We start from the raw sequence: 20,545 nt of genomic DNA, 5'->3' as shown, positions 1-20,545 counted from the left end.
TTGTATGTCCTCTTCTATACTTTGGCAGTCTGTTTTTACAGCATGATTAATAATACTATTAATACCTTGTATAGCCATCATATTAGAATGGCTTATTAGTCTTAATGCAATGCAACTTAAGATCCTATTTGAGATATAATGAGAAATAAGGACTCTCTTACTTACACTCCTTTAAAATAGTCCATAGTTATCGTTAACTTGATTTCTTATAGTTCACAAAACAAGCAAGATTTAAGAGAAATTAATGGCCACTGACACCCTAATAAATCCTTACTTATATTGTTTTAGGTAAAAGAAACAGCAAAAAAGTCTTTATTTTTTCATTAACCAAAATCCCATTATAAGTCTGTAAAGCTTTTGGAGTAAGGAGCGGCCCCTGTTAAGTCTCCCAAGACTGAATAATTAGCAATGCCAAGGTTGTACTTTCCGCTTCACAAGTTTTCACGTTTAAAGTTAAGCAAATGTTTAACCATAGAAAAGCAATTGTCCTAACCAGACATTTACAGCTTCCTTGACATCTCCATGTAGAAGCCTAACAGGTCTCTAAAACTTTTCAGGTCCAGAAAAGAACTTCTGAATTTTCCCCACAGATGTCCCCACCCGTCTCCGCCTCTACAAATAGCCCAACCATCCATCCAGGTGCAAAAGTCAAACACCCAGAAGTAGTCCTGCACCACTGGTAATATTCTCCTAGTTTTCAGGCTACCACTCAGGGTATCTTATTCCTGCTTAACACATTCCCAGGATTTCTAATATAGCTGCAATACAATGTGAGTTCCTCCCTCTGACCTGCAAAGCCTCACATTACAGCACCTCCCTTCCCTGCCCCATCATTCTTCCTCCAGCTGAGCCCCACACCTAGGCCCTTGCTAGCTGCCTCAGACCCCTCTCTGCAGCTTCAGGACAAAGCAGGGCTGCACCCTCACTCTGCGGCACTCATCTCCTGAGCCTCATGACTCGCTCTCCTGTTATCTATGTCTCACCTCCATCTTCGGTGAACTAAAACATGAGGGTCAAGTGAATGAATAGCAAAAGTAAAGATTGTTTAGTAGTGACACAAATTTCAGGAAAGATCTTTGATGAAATAAGGAGAGATTACGTAACTTCAGATTTCACTATCCAACACATTTTTATGGTCTTTCTTTAAACACATTTTTAAAAGCACCACTTTTTGCCAATCTGTATTTCCTAGAATGACATGGTACTTGTAGTTTGCCCAGACATTTATAGCAGAGCTTGAGGGGTGCGTGGAGGGCATGCAGGAGTGGTGATTAGCATAATCAGGAGGGGCTCTAATATACTAACTTTTCCAGAAGATTGAATGCCTTTGATCATAGCCAAGCAAACTACAACCCAGGCGGCCAGCAAGCAGACGGTCATCTTCCAGTTTAAGCCCCCACTTTCAGAAATGGAACTGGAAATATTCAGGGCTTCTCTATACCAGTAATAGGTGGTGGCAGAACTTTTTTCACATTCCGGCTCTACGACTGTAGAAAGAAAGGTAATACAGTCATTTCAGACTAGAAAGAGGAATGAGGCATTTTTTTCTCCAGTAAGCCTATAAATCAGTTCTTAACATTTCATAGAAAAGTACTACTATTCTCGAGAAGTATTTACATTCACAAGGAAAACACAATGGTGCAAAATTCACAGACATGTATCCTTGTTGAAGTTTCTTTAGTTTTTTTAACGTTTATTTATTATTGAGAGACAGAGAGACACAGAGCATGAGCGGGGGAGGGGGAGAGAGAGGGGAGACACAGAATCCGAAGCAGGCTCTAGGCTCTGAGCAAGCTGTCAGCACAGAGCCTGATGTGGGGATCAAACTCACAAACTGCGAGACCATGACCTGAGCCGAAGCTGGACGCTCAACCAACTGAGCCTCCCAGGTGCCCCTTCCACATTATTTTAAAAGGAAAAAAATCTCAAAGTCTCACACTTTTAGCAACTTTATGATCTTTATATACAAAAACAGTACATGGTACATGTCTTACAAGTGTGTGAAGCATTTTTCACCAAAGGACATTGATCCCAAGGTAGAGGTTGCTGAAAAGACTGAGAAAAATAAAACAAACTCCAGCCAATGATGACATTGTAGTAGAGAGCCACAAAAAAGCACACCTGCAAAACAAAACATTGTAATTACATCTCTCATGCCCCTTCCTTTGAACAAGATGAAATGCATACAACCCCATTCAACATTTTAAAAATCCTCATTTCATTTTTACTTGAAACACATCATCTTTTCTAAAAAGATGACTCCTATAGGTCTTAACAGGCATTATCAAGGTTGAACTGTATTAATATTTACAGCTTGGTTTGCATATTAGTGCAAACTCCAAAGATGTTTTTTAAAAACACGATTAAAGAGTTGAATAGAAATACACAAAGATTTCATATAAATGAAAACTGTCCCATTACAAACCCTGTAAAAATTATATGGCATACACCATACCAGGAAACTTACTACACAACTTGCAAATCCAATGCCACCCAGTTTAGGGCTTATGTAATTCCATACACCAATGCTTCCTCGCCGAATTCTCTGACCCACAGAAAGTTCCAGGAAAAAAAGGGGAATACCTATTACCAGAAGCAGTATTAAATACGGCAAAAGATATGCACCTACAGAAACAAGGACAAATAAAATAGATTACATTTTTAATAGTCACAGTAGACAATGCACTAATTTTGAAAATCTCATAAAAGACAATATTTGAACTTCTATATAGTATAATTCTAAAGGACTTTGAAGAAAACGAAATTTCATCATTTTAAACTTTCTAGTATTTGAAACCCAAACTTGACTGCTACAAAGGGCGTCTGATAAAAAATAATTGTGATTAAAGTAAGAATACAGTTTTTAGTTTCATCTTATTGAAAGGGCATGACTTCATTTTCCATAAAAATAATTGATTTCTTAAAATTATTTTCTCAAGTAGGTTTCACAAACTCCAAGAAATCTTATTCACACATTGCTCATCAAGTGATTTATTAAATCTTATTCAAACTCATCTAAATCATGCATTCCAAATCATATAAATTAGAGTGAACGAGATTTTCTAGTATTACAGCTGGCTTTTCTCCCTAAATAACAACAGGGGAGAAGCGGCTGCCAAGATCGAAAAAGAAAAAACAAAATAGAAAAATAATAAGAACTTCTACCTCAGACAAATGTTATTTTTTCCCATATATACTTCATTTACAAGGTACATTTCAGGAATTTTTTTGTTTTCCAAAATTCTGTGAAGGGATGGTGACATTGACTGAAAAACTAAGATATTTAATATATATTGTAAAATACATGTGCAAATATATATATATATTATCCTTGAAGTAAGGTTTTCATACTTAAAAATTATTTTATAGCAACATCTCAAATTAAGACATATGACTAGTTATTTTAAAATGTGAGTAAGTTTGACAATGTTAATATTAGATCCTATTAATTGATAAAGTTAAATGTGAAACATATTCATTCCTACATAAGAATACATATGCAAATCATTCATTAAATAACCCCTAGGATGGACTTCCTACATTCAAATTTCTTATCTGAAGTTTTGTCCAACCAGATACTGTCAAGTAAATCATGCAACTGGTGGTGTCAATGCATCAAATGCATTAATAATAAAATAAGAATCCATTTGTTGTATTTTCCCATTAAAAAAACAACCTATTTAGTGGAATTGAATAGATTTTGGAAGTTGTTCAAATTGTTCTGGTGGTTATTCTGCTGAAGAAGTAAACATTACTTTTTTTCAAATTATTTATCTTAGTATATATCTCTGAAATAATGACCACATACAAGAATTTCCGTAATATAGTGGTCCATAGAAAATCTCTACTTTCTTATGATGGATTTTCAGTCTTTCTGACTTAAGTTGATTCTACAAACGGGTATGTAATGTAAAGCATGGATTCATGAGTTTATAAAACAGAATTATCAAAAATCTAATTCTTTAAAAATTTATTTATTTAAGGTCAAGTTAATTAACATACAGTGGGGTACTGGTTTCAGGAGTAGAAGCCAGTGATTCATCACTTACATATAACACCCAGTGCTCATCCCGACAAGTGCCCTTAAAAAATGAACAATAAAAAAAAAAATCTAATTTTTAAAATTATTAGTAACATTGAGGTGCTAATGACCTGAAAATGTTTCCCAAAGGACTGAAAGAGAATTTTAATACATGCGCCTAATCCTAGAATGTGAACGCATTGACGTATGTGTGCATGACTAGAGAGGGAGAGAATGAATTAAAACTGGATTCATTGGCGATAATGCCTCAATTATGTGTGCACGACATGCTATTAGATACTTAGCTTTATCTTCTAACTGAAATTAACACTAACCTCCATGTTAAAAATAGTCATAGCTAAGATATAAATGGGCATTTGCTATTTGCCAGGCACATTTCTAAGCATGCTACATGTAGTTACTCATTTTTTCTTACAAGAATCCAATGTGGTAAGTACCTTTATTACCCTTCATTTTACAAGTGTGGGAACTAAACCAAAAGTAAGTTAACTTGGAAAAAGTCATATGGCTACTGTGGGAAAGAGCCAGGCTTCAAGGCCAAATTGACTTCAAAATGTGAGCTGGTAGCTTCTATACTACACTATTTACTAAGCTTACCCATTGTACTTTAAATTTAATATCTTCAAACAAATCAACTTATGCTGGGTTTACCACTTTTTAGTTCTATTATTCATGAAGTGCCTCCAGTGACAGATGAATGAGATTCAACTAGTCTCAGGTTATCTGACTAAACAGCCAGAAAATACAACTCAAATACCTGTAAGGCTCAATACTATACTGCATGTTGGGTACAGCCTTTTGTATTGACAGCCCTTTTGAAATGAAAAAGTCCATTGGCATTTTATATCGCTGTCCAGTATTTTTTTATTTGAAGAGAGGAAACAATGGTAGGAAGAACGTTTTGACTCCTATTACATATGACAATAAGGAGGAGGAGCCATTCTGTCTAATAACTAATCTCTAAATATGAAATCCTTTGAGTTCTCCACCAAAACAAAATTTGCATTAAATGGATGGCAACCTGACTTCAGGCAGTACAGCCTTCTTCCTCAACAGTATGGACAGTAAGGCTCATAAAGTGAAAGGCTTAAGATCAGAATTCATCTTCTTCTAGTCTTGGCAAATGGGATGACTCAGGAGAAACAAAAAGCAGGCTAGTATACAGCTACTTATAGCTGATTTGATAAATAATTCCTATGTGATGTTCATGACTGGCTAAGGAGCATACGGTTTCAGTGGAGTGATGTGTAGTGCATCACATCACTGACATCAAGAGGTATCGATTCTTACCTCTCAGGCAGATTTGTCTAACAGGCTACTATTTCCAAACCTGTTGTTTTGTGCCCGGTTGAATTAACTAAGCAAGATCTTACATATATTTTGTCATCAGAACACCTTAGCTTTTTATCTTTTAATCCAAAAAGAAATTTCACAAATTAATGGTTATATTATCTCATTTGATTTGTACAGAAAGTATAAAACCATATTTTTGTCCAGTCAACTAAACTATCACAAATTGGAATGAAATACCAAAATAATCTTTCTACATTTTGTACGATGAAATTTAGTTAATATTTAGTTTTTAACCGCATTTATTTTCACAGCTTCCATGTACGTATATAGATAATAAAGTTTCAACTCAAATGTTAGTTAACTTAATATTACTTGACTTTGGTACCCTATAGAGCTTGTGTCCTACATGAACAAGCCATTCCCTTGAATATGTTTTTTACTGATTTTTAAGACAATTTTTGCTAAGTAACCCTTATTATTATATGCACAAATACAAAAAGCTACACTATTAGGTTGATGGATTTATTTTTGTTTAAAGTTATGGATGCTGATTTCTTTTTTAATTTAAATTCAAGTTAGTTAACATACAGTGTAGTCTTGGCTTCAGGAGTAGAACCCAGCAAGGATGCTAATTTCTTTAAAGTTTTTTTTGAAACTAAACATTGTCCCCAAATACTATAGAATTAGGAATCAAATATATATGGTATCTAAGGATGAAGAATGTCTAGCAATACATTAATTATCTGGTTAAATCCCTTCCACTGGGATCTACAAAGTTTTGGTCAGCATTTGAACACTATAATTACTCTAAATTAAATACAATTTTTGTGTGGTAAAATGAAATTATTTCAAATTCAGAGTTCATAAATTGTGTAGAAAAAATTCTTTGTGACTTGTTTTACCAGTATCGTCTTATATCAGAAACTTTAGGTTTTTCTCCAAAGAGAATAACTGACAGGCATAAGGAATGCCTGTAACATTTGTTAGAAAGTCCAGTAATTTAGAGATGTTTAATAACATCCACAGAAAGAATTTGAGAATGTATTACCCTTAAGAAATCTTTCTTTGAGTATTCATAACAAGCCATCTGCGTCTATGGAAACCTAATCTGAAAACAGAGGTGAGCTCACTTCCAACAAAGGAGTCTCCCTGGCTTTACAATGGAATTCATACTTTCTGAAATAATGAGACTGCAGCAACAACAGGAGCTATTTCAAACAGTCAATTACAATTTACTTAGCAACGTATCACTGAACAACAAAACAAAACCCCCCAAAACTTACCACCTCCGTTCTTCTGACATAGGTATGGGAATCGCCACACATTTCCTAAACCCACAGAAAATCCAACTTGGGCCAGGATGTATTGTAGTTTGCTGTTCCAAGCTGGTCTTTCATCTTCAACTTCTGATTCCTCTTCAACATCTATATCTTTTTCCTCCTGAACATCAACAATTAGTTCACTCTTCTTAAAAGCATCATCAGCTGAGTCTTCATTGGAAAGAAGGTCTTTGACAGACTCAATAACTTCATCATCTAATTCTCTTTTTACCACCTTGCTATTCTTCGGCATTGGAAAATGTGGGTAGTATTATTTTTTAAAAATTCCCTTATGGTGAATTTTTAATTTTTTTTTGAAAAATGTTAATTGATATGAATAAAAGATGGAGGAGGGTATCAATTAAATCCTTTTTTCAAGGTGATAGAGTCTTAATGGATCCTGGATCTGAATGTCCAATATTCTACAGGTACCTGTAAAATTTTAAGTTGAAAAACAATAATATTTAATGAGAAAAAATATTTAAAATACTGAAAACTCTTTATTATTAGTTTGTATGATGAAAACTCTCTCTACCAAGTATAAGACATATGATTGTCCTTGGCCCTTCATAGTTTAATGTTGCCAGAAGTATAAAAATTGTAAAGTACACATGTGCTTCAGACACATTTTCTTTTAATGTTTATTTTATTTATTTTTTGAGACAGAAAGAGAGAGAAAGAGAGAGAGAGAGAAAGAGCGAGCACAAGCAGGGGAGGCACAGAGAGAAAGGGAGACACAGAACCTGAAGCAGGTTCCAGGCTCTGAGCTGTCAGTACAGAGCCTGATGTGGAGCTCAAACTCGCAAACCATGAGATCATGCCCTGAGCTGAATTCGGATGCCTAAGCAACTGAGCCACCCAGGTATCTCTGGACACATTTTCTTTTAACTAACTACTTCCTTCTTACATAAATCTACTTTGATTTCAGATATACTCCAATGTATAATGTATATGGTGTTCATTAGTACTTAAAATTTTTTGACTTTTTTTTTTAATTCTTCCTTTTCTCCTCTCTGACTAAAGTACATCCTTTACTTTATTCCTCATAGAATTACATACACAATTACATGTCATCCTTATAAATTTGTCTTATATAGAATCTCTTCTGTTCATGTATTCATCTGTTCACCCACTTGATATTAATTATAATAGGGCTACAATTAAGGGATACAAACATTCACAAATTATACAATATCTGCTTTAAAGGAGCTTATATTTGATAGAGCGAAAGGTACATTCCAAATAATTACACTACATTGCATAATTTATATGACCCAACATCATTACTATAGGAGAGATCAGAAATGTTGCATAAAAGCAGCATTATAGTTGGGCAGAAATGGAGTTGAGGACACACCAAACATAAGGAGTAGGATAGAAAGATGCAGGAAAAAAAAAAAAAAAAAAAGGAAAAAAAAATCAAAAAAAAAAAAAGATGCAGGAAGCGGTAAAAATTATTATTTGTGTAAACATTCTCTCCAATGACCCAAAAACATACTACCACCACTTTGGAATTTTCCCTTTATTTCATTTTAGGTTATATCTCATTTCCTTTTCTCTGTTCAAATATAGACCAAGTAAGTCTATAGGGTATGTCTGCAGACCGATCAGATTGTCTATTTCAAAAAGTGTTTAAACATATGAATGCTTCTTTTCAAAATTAGGTCGGAAGACTTAGAAATAATATCCCAAGAAGTCTGTCATTTGTTGCTAGAAAAAAACAATTCTTTGATGGAACTGTATTAGATTTACATTCAAAGTCAAAGAAATAGCCCATCATACTTTAATTTATAAGCTTCATGAACAAGACAGGGGGCTAGGTAACTCAATGAAAAAGAAAAAAAAAAAAAAAAAGGAATTCATTAACTTGACCATGTAACTTTTACTGGTTGCCTTTAGGTAAACAACTTTTATTGGAGGTGTTCAGTTGTTTCCCAATTAAAATATATACCCTAAGAGCAAACACTCATTTAGGATTTGGTGAAGATTAAGAGTTAGACTGTGAAGAAAGCTCTGAAAAACAGCATTCCCAAAATACTTTAAATAATAGATACATCTCTAGAATAAGTGAAAAACTTCTCATGGTAACTATCATAAAGAGACCAACAAATTTTTGATGTGGAAATAGTTTTAAGAGGTTAGAGATTATGTTTGTTTAATTTGCTTCATTTTTCCCGAGAGTTCAGTAAATATTAGTTGAGTAAATGAATAAATACAGCCAGTGAAAAATTGAAATAAGCTAATTATCCAAATAATTTTTGCTGAAGAAACAATCTGACATATAGGAAATTGTGAGACAAGAATTATGTAAAGATCTACATTTGTTGAATTACCTAAAGATAAATTGTTGGCCCAGTGATTTAACTGACACATAGATAAGAGTATTGGCTTTAATATGACAAACTAGGAGTTGTGTCCTAGTTCTTTTATTTCTTAGTTGTATAACTTCTCGTAGTTATCCCACTCAGCCCTAGTTTCCTCAATAAACTAAGGTTATCAGCTATTCTTTTCGCTTTTTCCACACAAATAAAAAGGTAAGGAATGTATCAAAGTTTAGAAATACTACTACAGTAAAAACAGCCACCATATCAGAAAAATTTAAGACAGTGTTACTCATGAACCTCTCCCAAATTAATTATCTCGGAAATTGTAGTATTTATTCTATGTATTTCCAAGTCTTTGTGGAAAAAAAAATACACAAACAAAATGAAATGAAAAATAACAATGTTGGACACTGCTGAATTTTTTAAAAATATTAAATGAATAATCATATCAACGTACAAACAATATCCTTTGGCAAAGTTTACATTTAAAAGTTTCTATCAGAGGAGCGCCTGGGTGGCTCAATTGGTTGAGCATCCAGCTTAGGCTCAGATCATGGTCTCACAGCTTGTGAGTTCGAGCCCAGAATCAGGCTCTGTGCTGACAACTCAGAGCCTGGAGCCTGCTTTGGATTCTGTGTCTCCCTCTCTTCCTGCCCCTTCCTCACTCGTGCTCTGTCTCTGTCTCTCTCTCAAAAATAAATAAACATTAAAAAAAATGTTTTTAACGTTTCTATCAGGGTACCCAGAGTTCATATTTTCCACGAAAAAAAATCGTCAAATATAAACAAAATTTAAATACAATGGTATATTATAAATGCCTAAAATATATCTAATATATGAAACCTATCTAACTATATATACAGATTATATAGTACAGTAGTCCTAGGCAACCTTTATAATATTAAACATACTAAAAAGGATGTTAAACAGGTTGTTTCACTTATTTAGAGCTCTCTTCACTAGGCCATAAGCTCTGCCTGGAGAATGGCTTTATCTTACTCATCTCACATTCTTAAGGTTTAAACTTGTCTGTGAAGTGAATGAACTCTAAGAAGTAGGACAGAATAATATTGTTATGATAACTACAAGTATTCTGCACTATTACACATTTGGTTGTTTTTTTTTGGGGGGGGGGGTTGATTTTTTACTCCAAGGACCTATACTCATTGAGTCAGAGACATTCCTTTCAGAGGCTGCATAAAACCAAATGTAAAGATATAAATTGAATTTCTGAATGGATTTGTAAAAACTCAGTATGTAAGACAACAATTTGGAAAGTAAATTAACTTCATATTTTCAAGACCTAACTTTTCTAAATTATATCATTTTTTTATGATGCTCAAAGCTTACCTGAAGATCCTAGTTAATAAAAGTAGGCCATATATATAGATTAAAAAGAGAATAAAAAGCCAGGTTGACTACTGCCAAAAGTATATTGGTCATTGCTACATCTGGGAAAAGAAGAAATGAAGCCGGAATGTCCAGGAAGGAAGTGAGGTAGAAAGTAATAAAGTATCACTACTCTACAGGTCACACAGGAAGGTCACACAGGAAGTAGGATAATCAGTTTCAAGGAACTGCACAGCTTCTGCCAAGCTAGCACCAACCATTCCTGTGACAGAATCAAGCTATCATTTACTGCACTTCACTGCACCTATGAGTTGCATTATCAGTCTATATCACTACTGGGTAAAGGCCTCCTCTCTACCCCTGAGCAACAGATATTCAAGATCCAACATCAATAAAATACTGCCCGTGGATCAAATACAACACACTGTCTGATTTTATAAATAAAATTCTATTGGAACATAGATAGCCATGCCCACACATTTACATCTTTTCCATAGGTAATTTTGTGCTGCAACAGCAGAGTCACTTTGTATGTACTGCAAAGCCTAAAATATTTCTCACTATCTTGAAAAAAATTGACAACCACTGTTCCAGAGAATAAATCTGAATTGAAGATGTGGAGTTTCCTAGACCACTCAATCTAGGCTCCATTTGAATGACATGAATTTCTTTATAAAATAGTGTGACAAGATAGAACTCTACACATTCAAAGATGAGCAATTACTAAGAATGAAAGGGTTTTATATGGAACCAGGGAGATGGAGTGGTAGTATTTGAGAGGGGAAGAAACATAAGCAAAGACAAAGGTGGAAAATATATGTCAGGAAACAGAATGCTCAAGAGTTTCAAGTAGATTACTTATTAAAAAAAAAAACAAACTCAGAGATTCAATAAATTAAAGATTAAAAAGTTCCCTTTTAAAAAAATCAAAGAAAAGATATTAAAGATGAATAGAAATAAAAAGTTAGGTGGATGAATACTAAATATAGAAATTGGAATATTCATTATAGGAATAAAAGGCATATTTGGAAAAAATAAAGGCTGCTACAAGTACATCCACAGACATCAGAATAGACTTAAGGAAACTTCTCAAAAAGAATGAAAAGAGTCAAATATTTTAAAGTAATTCAGAGAAAAAGCTAATGGAAATGGAAGTCAGATAAAGGTGATACAACAAACATAAAATTGGTGTACCCAGGAAAGAAAATAGAATTAATATAACATAAAATACTAACAGAAGTTTTGCTTATACTCATATTTTCAAATAATAATAATACAGAAGGGTCAACACTGAAAAATCTGGCATAAAGATTCCTAGGGACTTCAAGCAGAGTAGAAAGGGGAAATAAAAAGACTTCCCAGTATACTTAATAACCTCTAAAACAAAACAAAACTAAACAAAACTAAGAGGAAAAAATACTTTCTAATTTTTGTAATCAATTATTTTATATTCTAATTATAAAGGCCACAGGCAAATATTCTTATCTATAAGAGATCTGATGATCCCTATTGGGGAGGGAGAGAAACAGATTACATGATCGTGAACTTTGGCCAACCAAAAGAGAAAACAAAGTATCTCAGTAATAGAGAAGGCATGTTAAAGGATAGAAGTGAACATTAATTTAAACAAGAAATAAACTTTAAAATCTATATGAATTATGTTTAGGGGAAAATATAAATTAAAATTTAAAAAATAACTGACAAAATTGGGAATTAAATGGGAGAAGACAGAAAGAAATAAAAGTATGAGGATGTTCTCATCTTTCATATCAGGAAGCAACTCAGGGTACCTTCTAAATATGAAACCCATAGTTGAAAAAAATGATAATGCCCAACCTCTTCACATTTTCATATAATCCTCCTGATTTACTTTTAATGGGATCTTGCCGAAATTAATATTTCTTGCTGTGAAGAGACATGTATTGATGCCAAACACTTATATCTAGTTTCTAGAATCAGATTGAGTTCAAATCCTATTTCTATCACTTATGGTTCTATGAGCTTGGCTAAATTACCCTGTTACCTAATAATAAAGTGCTTGGGTACATGCCAGCACGTTGAGAGAACTCAACATACGTCTTCTTTCATTACTATGATTATCAGTCCTCTTACAGTTGTATTATGTTACAACTGGCTTGTTGCAAATTATTCTATTAAGAATAATGGTAAGTCCAGAGCCAATGCTATATGTTTAAATTGTTGTAACATCACTTTGTTGTCTAGTAACAGTTTTCTATTGCTGCATAACAAGTTACCTCAAAACTTAATAAACAAATGTTTTAGTTGCTTATGATTCTGTGTGTTTGCAATTTGAACTAGGCTTAGATGAACAGTTCTTTCATTCGTCTTGACTCAGGTCATTTCTCCACTACAGTCATCTATCAACTGAAGTGGGGAAGGATGGTCTAAGATGGCCTCAGTCACATTCTAACAGGAGGCAGTCTATAAGCCAGAGCACTTTGGTTCTCCTATATGTAGTCTCTACAAAATGCTAGCTCCAACTTGTTCACATTATAAGCTCAGAGTTCCAACTCTAGCCAAAAGAAGTAAGCCCAACCTGTGGGTGCTAGTAAAGCCTCTGTTTGTTTAGCATTTGCTAATGTTTCACTGGCCAAAGCAAAATCACACATCTAAGTCCAGATTGATTACAGAATGGATAAACACCACTTTTTGATGGCATGAGCAACAAAGTCAGATTGCAAAAGTACAAGTAGAGAGAAGAGAAAAATATTGCCACCATCTTTGAAAATAATCTACACTTGTCCAGTTAGAATTCCTCTCTTTGGATTTTGATTCTTGAGGAGAGGAACAAAGAGATCAAAAGGTTGGCATCTCACTCAATTCCAAAGGCATTACGCCCAGGCTGTAATTACTACTGTAGTCATGGATTCTGGTTCCTATTTTTAAGAACTGTTTTCATTCTTGCCCTTTTCCATCTCATTGCCAAGCACCCCATTGTTCCTTTGAGCCCCTGAGCTCCTGAGCCTTGCCAGTGTTTCTTCCTTATTTTACTTTATTTTTACCTCTTAGCCAGCATCAGTTTCTGCAACTTTCAAACAAAGAACTCTGAATAATACAACATTATAAATGTAAAACAACTGGTGTCTTTCTATTCATCACAATAAATGTTGGGGATGTTACATTACTTAAATTTGGACTTATATTTACATTTTTCTCATTCTCCTATCTTTGTATTGCTTTAATTATCTTCGTATGTAATTTTTCAGAAAAAAAGACTAAATCACTTAAAACAAGATTGAAAACATTTTTATATCAACATAATAAATGTATAACTCAGTGCTTCTCAACCCTAAGCATTTTTAATGTCTTTCTTTTTTGAGATTATTTCCTTGCCTTTCCACATAAATTTTGAAGTCAGCTGGTTAATTCTACACCCCTCCACCAAAAAACTAAAACAAAAACAAACCCCCCCCCCAAAAAAAACAAACAAAAAAACCAGCTTGCTATAATTCTGACCGGGATTGCATTGATTCTATAAACCCATTTGGGGAGCACTGACATCTTAAAACATAGAATTTTCCAATCTATGAACTTGGTATATCTCTTCATTTATTTATATCTTCTTTAATTTCTCTCTGGAAAAAGTTGATTTTAAATACAAGTTTCCTATCCTGCAACAATGCTGAAATTGAGCTGATGTTGTTTTAAGATCCCTTAGGATTTTTATATACACAATATGTTAAAGGTAAATAAAGACAGTTTGGGTCTCTCATTGTTTACCTTTAATTTCTTTTTCTTGACTTACCATACTGGCTGTGACATCCACTAAAATTTTGAACGGAAGTATTAAGAACAGACATCTTCATCTATGCCCCGATGCTAATCGGAAAGTACTCAATATTTTACTAAGTACAATGTTAGTTATGGATTTTTTTTTTCATAGATGCCTTTTGTCAGTTTAGGACAGTTTCTTTTTATTCCTAGTTCAGTGAGGGTCATTATTATTTTTTTTAATCCTGAGTCAGTATTTAATTTTGGTGCATAATTTTTTACCTGTATTAGGATAATCATATAACTTCTTAATCTATCAATATAATAACATCAATTGTTTTTGTATTTTAGACCAATTTTTCATTATGAAACAAACCCACTGGTCAAGATGTATTACCTTTTTAATATGTTACTGGAATCAGTTTGCAAATATTTTGGTAAGGATATTTTCAACTTTATTTATGGGAACATGGATCAATAATTTTTTCTCTTGGATTTTGCTTTTATGGTTTTGGTAGACTTATAAATGGAGTTTTAAAATGGCCTCTCATTTATTTTCTGAGAGAGTATATGTAGAATTAGTTTTATTTCTTCCTTACATGTTTGGCAGCACTCACCCATAAAGCCATCTGGGCCTGGAGTTTTCTTTCAGAGAATATTTTTAATTAAAAATTCGATTTATTTCATTGATATACAGCTACCGAGACTTTCTTTTTCATGTGTTATTTTTGGTGACTTGTAGTTTTCAAAGAATTTGTCCATCTCATTTAAATTGTCAAATTTGTTTGCAGAAAGTAATTCATAATATTCTGCAGTTTTTTAATAGCTGTAGGCTTTGTAGTCATATCACATTTTTAATTCCTGATATTGTTAATAGAATAGACAATATTCTCAGCATTTGTCTTAATTAGTCTTGCTAATATTTTCACTTCACTATATAATTAACTCAAAGTTTTGTGCAATTCTTACCCTATCTTTCAAGACTTTTTAGCTCCTAAACTATTGTTACAACCTCTTTGGTAACTTAATTAAACTCTAATTAACATTTCCAGTGAAAATATGCAGACTTAAAATAACAGGCAGGCACTTGCATCTTAGAGACAAGAGAGGACTCAAACAGACATGTCTGCACTGGCTAATTACTGGTACTTGCCACAAGCTTAATATTCTATTAATAAAGAACTAGAACAACAGCGAATTATCTCCCCGACTTGGGCAATTACAAATTTTACTGAATAAAATTTTCTTTAAATACGAACCAATTATGAACACCGAGTCTGACATTTATTGTGGATCCAAATGAAATTTACTTTTCTAATTCTTAATATATAGGATAAAAAGTAAAGACTATTCGAATAAAAACAAAATGTGAAACCAATTGCAACACCCAAGAAAAAAATGACACATCTTGAGACGTTTATAGTTAGGGAATAATTGTGAGAGAAAAAAAATAAGAGATTCTACAACACACAGAATTAATGATCTTCATAAGTAATACAGAAAATTTCAACAATACAGAAATCAACCTAAGCATTTCTTTTGCAAATTATATCCCCTTTACATAAAATGTTTGCACTAAGCAAAAAGATGACAAAAATCACAGAGCCAATCAAAAGAAGAGAAACAATTTTTTGCAAATGACAATACAAAATCGTAACTTAAACTTTATATATTTTGCCCCCAAAAAGGTGGACTATAACACACCAATCAGGATGGCTAAAATCGAAAACAAATTTTAAAAAGTAAAGAAACCAAAAGCTGGTAGGCATGAAAAGAGACTAGATCAATCATATGTAGCTGATAGAAACATAAAATAGGACAGCCACTCTAAAAAATAGCTGGCAGTTTCTTTTAGCACTAATAATAGAGTTATCACACTGACCAGCAATTTGCACTCTTAGACATATATCCCAGAGAAATAAAAACTTATTTTCAAGTAATAACTTGCACATAAATGTTCTTATCAACTTTATTTATAATAGCTCCAAACTGAAAACTACCTAAATGTCCATCAATGAGTGAGTGGTTAAACAAGTTGTAGTACATCCGTGTCATCCAATATCAGCAATAAAAAGGAAAGAATTATTGATACGTGCGATAACTTGGATGAACCTCAAGGAAATGACGCTGCATGGGGGAAAAGCCAATATTAAAAGGATACATATTGCATAATTATTCACTTACATAACATTTGTAAGATAACATAATTATGTAGATGAACCACAGAACAGTGGTTGCTAGCAGTTAGGGGAGAGAAGGGCCGGTGGGTGTGCTATAAAGGACAAAGGAATCTTGTGAGATGGTACAGTTTAGTGTCTTCATTGTGGTTAAGGATCACAGGAAGCTACACATTTGATAAACTGCAAAAAACCATACACATATATACACACACAGGCAGGGACCCTGACAAACTCTCTGGCTATCCTAATATCAATACGCTGGTTTTGATATTGTACTGTACATTTATACAAGATTGTAAAATGAGAGAGCCCAGGTGAAGGGTACACAAGGACCTCCTTTTGTAACTTCCTGTGACCTGGCAATTATTGCAAAATTATAAGGTAATTTCGATAAATTGAAATATATTTTTTGTTGATTTCTATGAATCAAGGACAGGGTTTAAATCTCACTTAAGTATTTTAATAAATCTCTTAAACATTTTAAAAATAGACAAAAGTTCTTCTAAACACTTAAATTACATATTGAAAACACCTCAGATTTAGACACTATATTCATTTCCTAAGAATGCTGTAATAAATTACTTCAAATTTAGTGGCTTCAAATAGCATAAATGAATTCTTCAAAGATCTGGAAATCAGAGATACAAAGTAATTTCAATAAACCAAAATCAAGGCATGGGAAGGTCCCTCCCTCAAGAGATCTAGGGAATAGTCTGTTCCTTGCCTTTTCTAGCTTCTGGAGACTGCCAGCATGCCTTAACTTATAGCCACATCCCTCCTATTACTACCTCCATCCTCACACTGTCTCCTCCTCTTCTGTGTGTATCTAATCCCCTTTGACTCTTTCATGTAAGAGGACATTGTGGTGACATGTAGCACCCATCTGTACATATCAGGATAATCTCTTCATTAGAGGATTATGTCTGCCAAGACTCTTTTTCCATATATGGTGACATTCACAAGTACCAAGAATTAGTAGGTAGACATATTTTTTAGCTGACTACAGGCGTAGAGTATTATATCACACTTATTTATATAGTTGTATTGTCCTATCATGAAAAATGAATTTGGAGGCAAATGTTTTATTCATCACCATGTTTTATTCATGACCATCATAAAATATCAAGTATGATCTTTCTTAGTTATTTCCCATAGTAGATTGTTTGCAAAAAGAATGTTTTTAGTTCCTCTCAATGCTGCGCATGTCTGCCTGCTACTCCTCCCATTAGGAAACGGAGCCTATTTCCTCTTCTCTTAATTCTGGGCTGTACCTGAACTTGAGTTTGAATTCTGGAAGTAACTGAACCTGCTTGGACCAGTAGAAGGCAGAAGTGACACTGCAAGTTCCAAGGCTAGGCCTGAAGAAGCTTGGCAGTTTGTGCTTTCACTCTTCTGGAATTCAGACACTATATATAAAAGTCCATATGCCCTGCTAGAAATCTCACATGGAAAGAGAGAGATAAAGTCTCAGTCAGCCACCAATTGTTCGGCCATTTAAGCTGAAGCCCTAGGCACAAGAACAAAGGCACGGACATTCTAGCCTCAGTCCAGCTGCCAGCACATACCAAATGGAACAGATGAAGTACTCAGCTGAGCCCAGACAACACACAAAATAATAAGAAATAATAATTCATTATTGTTTTAAGTTATTATAATACCAGAAAGGTAACAGATGCTAAAGAGGCTAAATAAATCATTGTTTCAAATCTATTGAAAAAAAAAAATGGTGTGTGTGTGGGGGGGTGCAGTTTGCGATGTAGCAACAGATAATTTAAACATTTGCCTATGGGGGAGATAAACTGAATATTCACTGAATTTAACTGGAAGTACAAATATTTAACTCTACTGAAATTTAAAATATTGTCCAAGGAACTGTTCACAAAGGGGCTAGACCCATGCAAAAGGGATGCAACTTAGAGTTTAAACCCATGCAGTCATTTTCTTTTAACCGTAAGATAAATATTAATCTTAAAAGACACATTTAGTTATTCTCATCTAAAGTTCCATGTGGTCAGCCTTATGTTTAAGGCAGTTATATATCAGAAATGAAACAGGAATTATAATAACAAAACCTGCAGACATCAAACTGATCATAAGGGAAGAGTAACAAAACACTCTATACACATAAGTTAACAACTTAGATAAAGTGGACAAATTCCTTGAAAAACACGAACCACCACAACTTACCCAATATCAAACAGATCATGTAATAGCTCTATATCTATTAAGGAACTTAAATGCATTATTTTTAAACTCTCACAAAAGCAATCTCTAGGCCTACCTGGATTCAATGGGGAACCCTATCAGACATTTAAAGAAGAATTAACACCAACTCTGCACAATCTCTTCTAGACGATAGAAGTAATGGAACACTTCAGAATTCATTTTATGAAGCTAGTGAAGCTAGTATTACTCTGATACTAAAACTATAAGCAGATAATGCCAGAAAAAAATGTTTAAATGTAAAATATAAAACTATAAAGATGTCTTAAGTAAATCATTGGAGAAATCTTTGCAATCTAGAGCTAAGCAAAGAGCTCTTAGATATGTCATCAATAGCAAAATCCATCAGAGCAAAATTTGGTAAACTGGACTTCAAAACGTAAAACTTTTACTCTGTGAAAGAACCCATTAAGAGGACAAAAAAAAAAAGCTAAAGACTGGAAGAAAAATATTTGCAGACCACATATCTGGGAGAGGGTCTGTATTTAGGACCTATAAGAAACTCATAAAACTCAACAATTAAAAAGATGGGTAAAAGACATACAGGGGCATTTCACTGAATACAATGCCTGGATGGCAAATGAGCACATGAAATGAGGTTCAACATTATTAGCCATTAGGGAAATGCTAATTAAAACTACAATGAGATGTCATTGCATACCTCTCAAAACAACTAAAATATAGGGATGACAAAATTCTGGCAAGGATACAGAGAAATTGGATCATTCATACTTTGCTGGTGAGAATAAACTAAACAAGCAACTATCATATAACCCAGAAATTGCACTCCTGGGCATTTATGCTGGAGAAATGAGAATTTATCTTCCATAAAACTTGTAAATGAGTATCCATAGCAGCTTTATTCATAATAACCCTAACCTGGAAACAACCCAGATGTCATTTAATGCGTGAATGGTTAAACAAACTTTGGTAAATCCATACCATGGAGTACTACTCAAAAATAAAAATAAACAAACTAGTGACATACACAACTTGGATGAATCTATAGACAATTATGCTGAGTGGAAAAAGCCAACTTCAAAATGTTGCATATTATATGATTCCATTTTGATAACATTCTTGAAATGCAAAATAATAAATATGAAGAACAGAGTGATGTGGTTGTAGTTATAAAGGGTAACACAGGGATCCTTACAGTGATGGAACTGTTCTGTAACTTGACTTTATCAATGTCAATATTGTGATTATGATGTTGTAAAACAGTTTTTCAAGATGTTACATTTTCAGGAAATTGGGTGAAGAGCACATAGAGCTCTCTGTATTATCTTTGAGCAACTACATGTGAATCTATAACCCTCTAAAATAAAAATTGTTTTAAAACCCTACTCAACTCACTAAAAACAATTTTCTTTGTATTTTTATGCTAATAAAACTGGCTAAATTTAATGATTCCACTAAATCTCATCTGCTGCTCTAATATAATTTTACTATTAATAATGTTGAAAGTAGAGACTTTCTTATAAATTCAGATACTAAAAAAATCACGGAGCCAAAATACTCATTGGCTTTTATACCTTACTCATTTGGCAGCATCTGATGCCTGGAAAGGCTCCACACCCAATGCCATGGGGCTTGAACTCACGACATGTTCTACCAACTGAGACAGCCATGCACCCCAACTATTGTTTTTACCTTAGAATATATTTTAATCTATACTTGGAATAAGTAATACAGTTATATGGTATCAAACGGCATAAAGTGAAAAGTATTCCCATTATTTCCCTCAGCATATCAGTTTCACCCCCATCTCCCTGTAAGTCACCAAAGACTTCCACAGGTATTGGTATATATTCAAGCTAATAGGTGTGTTCTTCCACCCACCCAACCTGTTTTTTTTTTTACACAACTGTCACTATATGTATAACTCTGCCTTTTCGTTTTTCACTTAAAAATTCTTCAAAAACTTTTGCTCTCATTACAATTGCTCGTTTTGCCTTTTGTTTGTTTTGTTTTGTCTTAATAATTATATGATAGACCATGGCATGAGTATACATTTAGGTTATTTCTGATAATCTGAATCAATGTTCAAGAAACTGACTTTGTATATCTGGCATTTGCATA

The 20,545-nt window shown here is 33.6% G+C and overlaps 1 protein-coding gene across 3 annotated transcripts in view; it reads right to left on the bottom strand.

Annotated features, from left to right (window-relative positions):
* SLC6A15 (solute carrier family 6 member 15) overlaps positions 1 to 20,545 on the bottom strand; it is a 39,181-nt gene that overhangs the window by 14,788 nt on the left and 3,848 nt on the right. For all 3 annotated transcript variants that reach the window (XM_019434717.2, XM_019434718.2, XM_019434719.2), the window contains exons 2-5: positions 6,619 to 7,086; positions 2,468 to 2,625; positions 1,995 to 2,121; positions 1,306 to 1,487 (exon numbers count right to left, since the gene is read on the bottom strand). In XM_019434717.2, coding sequence (XP_019290262.2) covers positions 1,306 to 1,487; positions 1,995 to 2,121; positions 2,468 to 2,625; positions 6,619 to 6,907 — 756 coding nt within the window. In that variant the 5' untranslated portion in view covers positions 6,908 to 7,086. The remainder of the gene's footprint in view (positions 1 to 1,305; positions 1,488 to 1,994; positions 2,122 to 2,467; positions 2,626 to 6,618; positions 7,087 to 20,545) is intronic.

This window comes from Panthera pardus, unplaced genomic scaffold (genome assembly GCF_024362965.1).
Source record: "Panthera pardus isolate Hobbes unplaced genomic scaffold, ASM2436296v1 HiC_scaffold_6, whole genome shotgun sequence".
Taxonomy (NCBI): Eukaryota; Metazoa; Chordata; class Mammalia; order Carnivora; family Felidae; genus Panthera; species Panthera pardus.
This window is presented reverse-complemented; position numbering and strand designations above follow the sequence as displayed.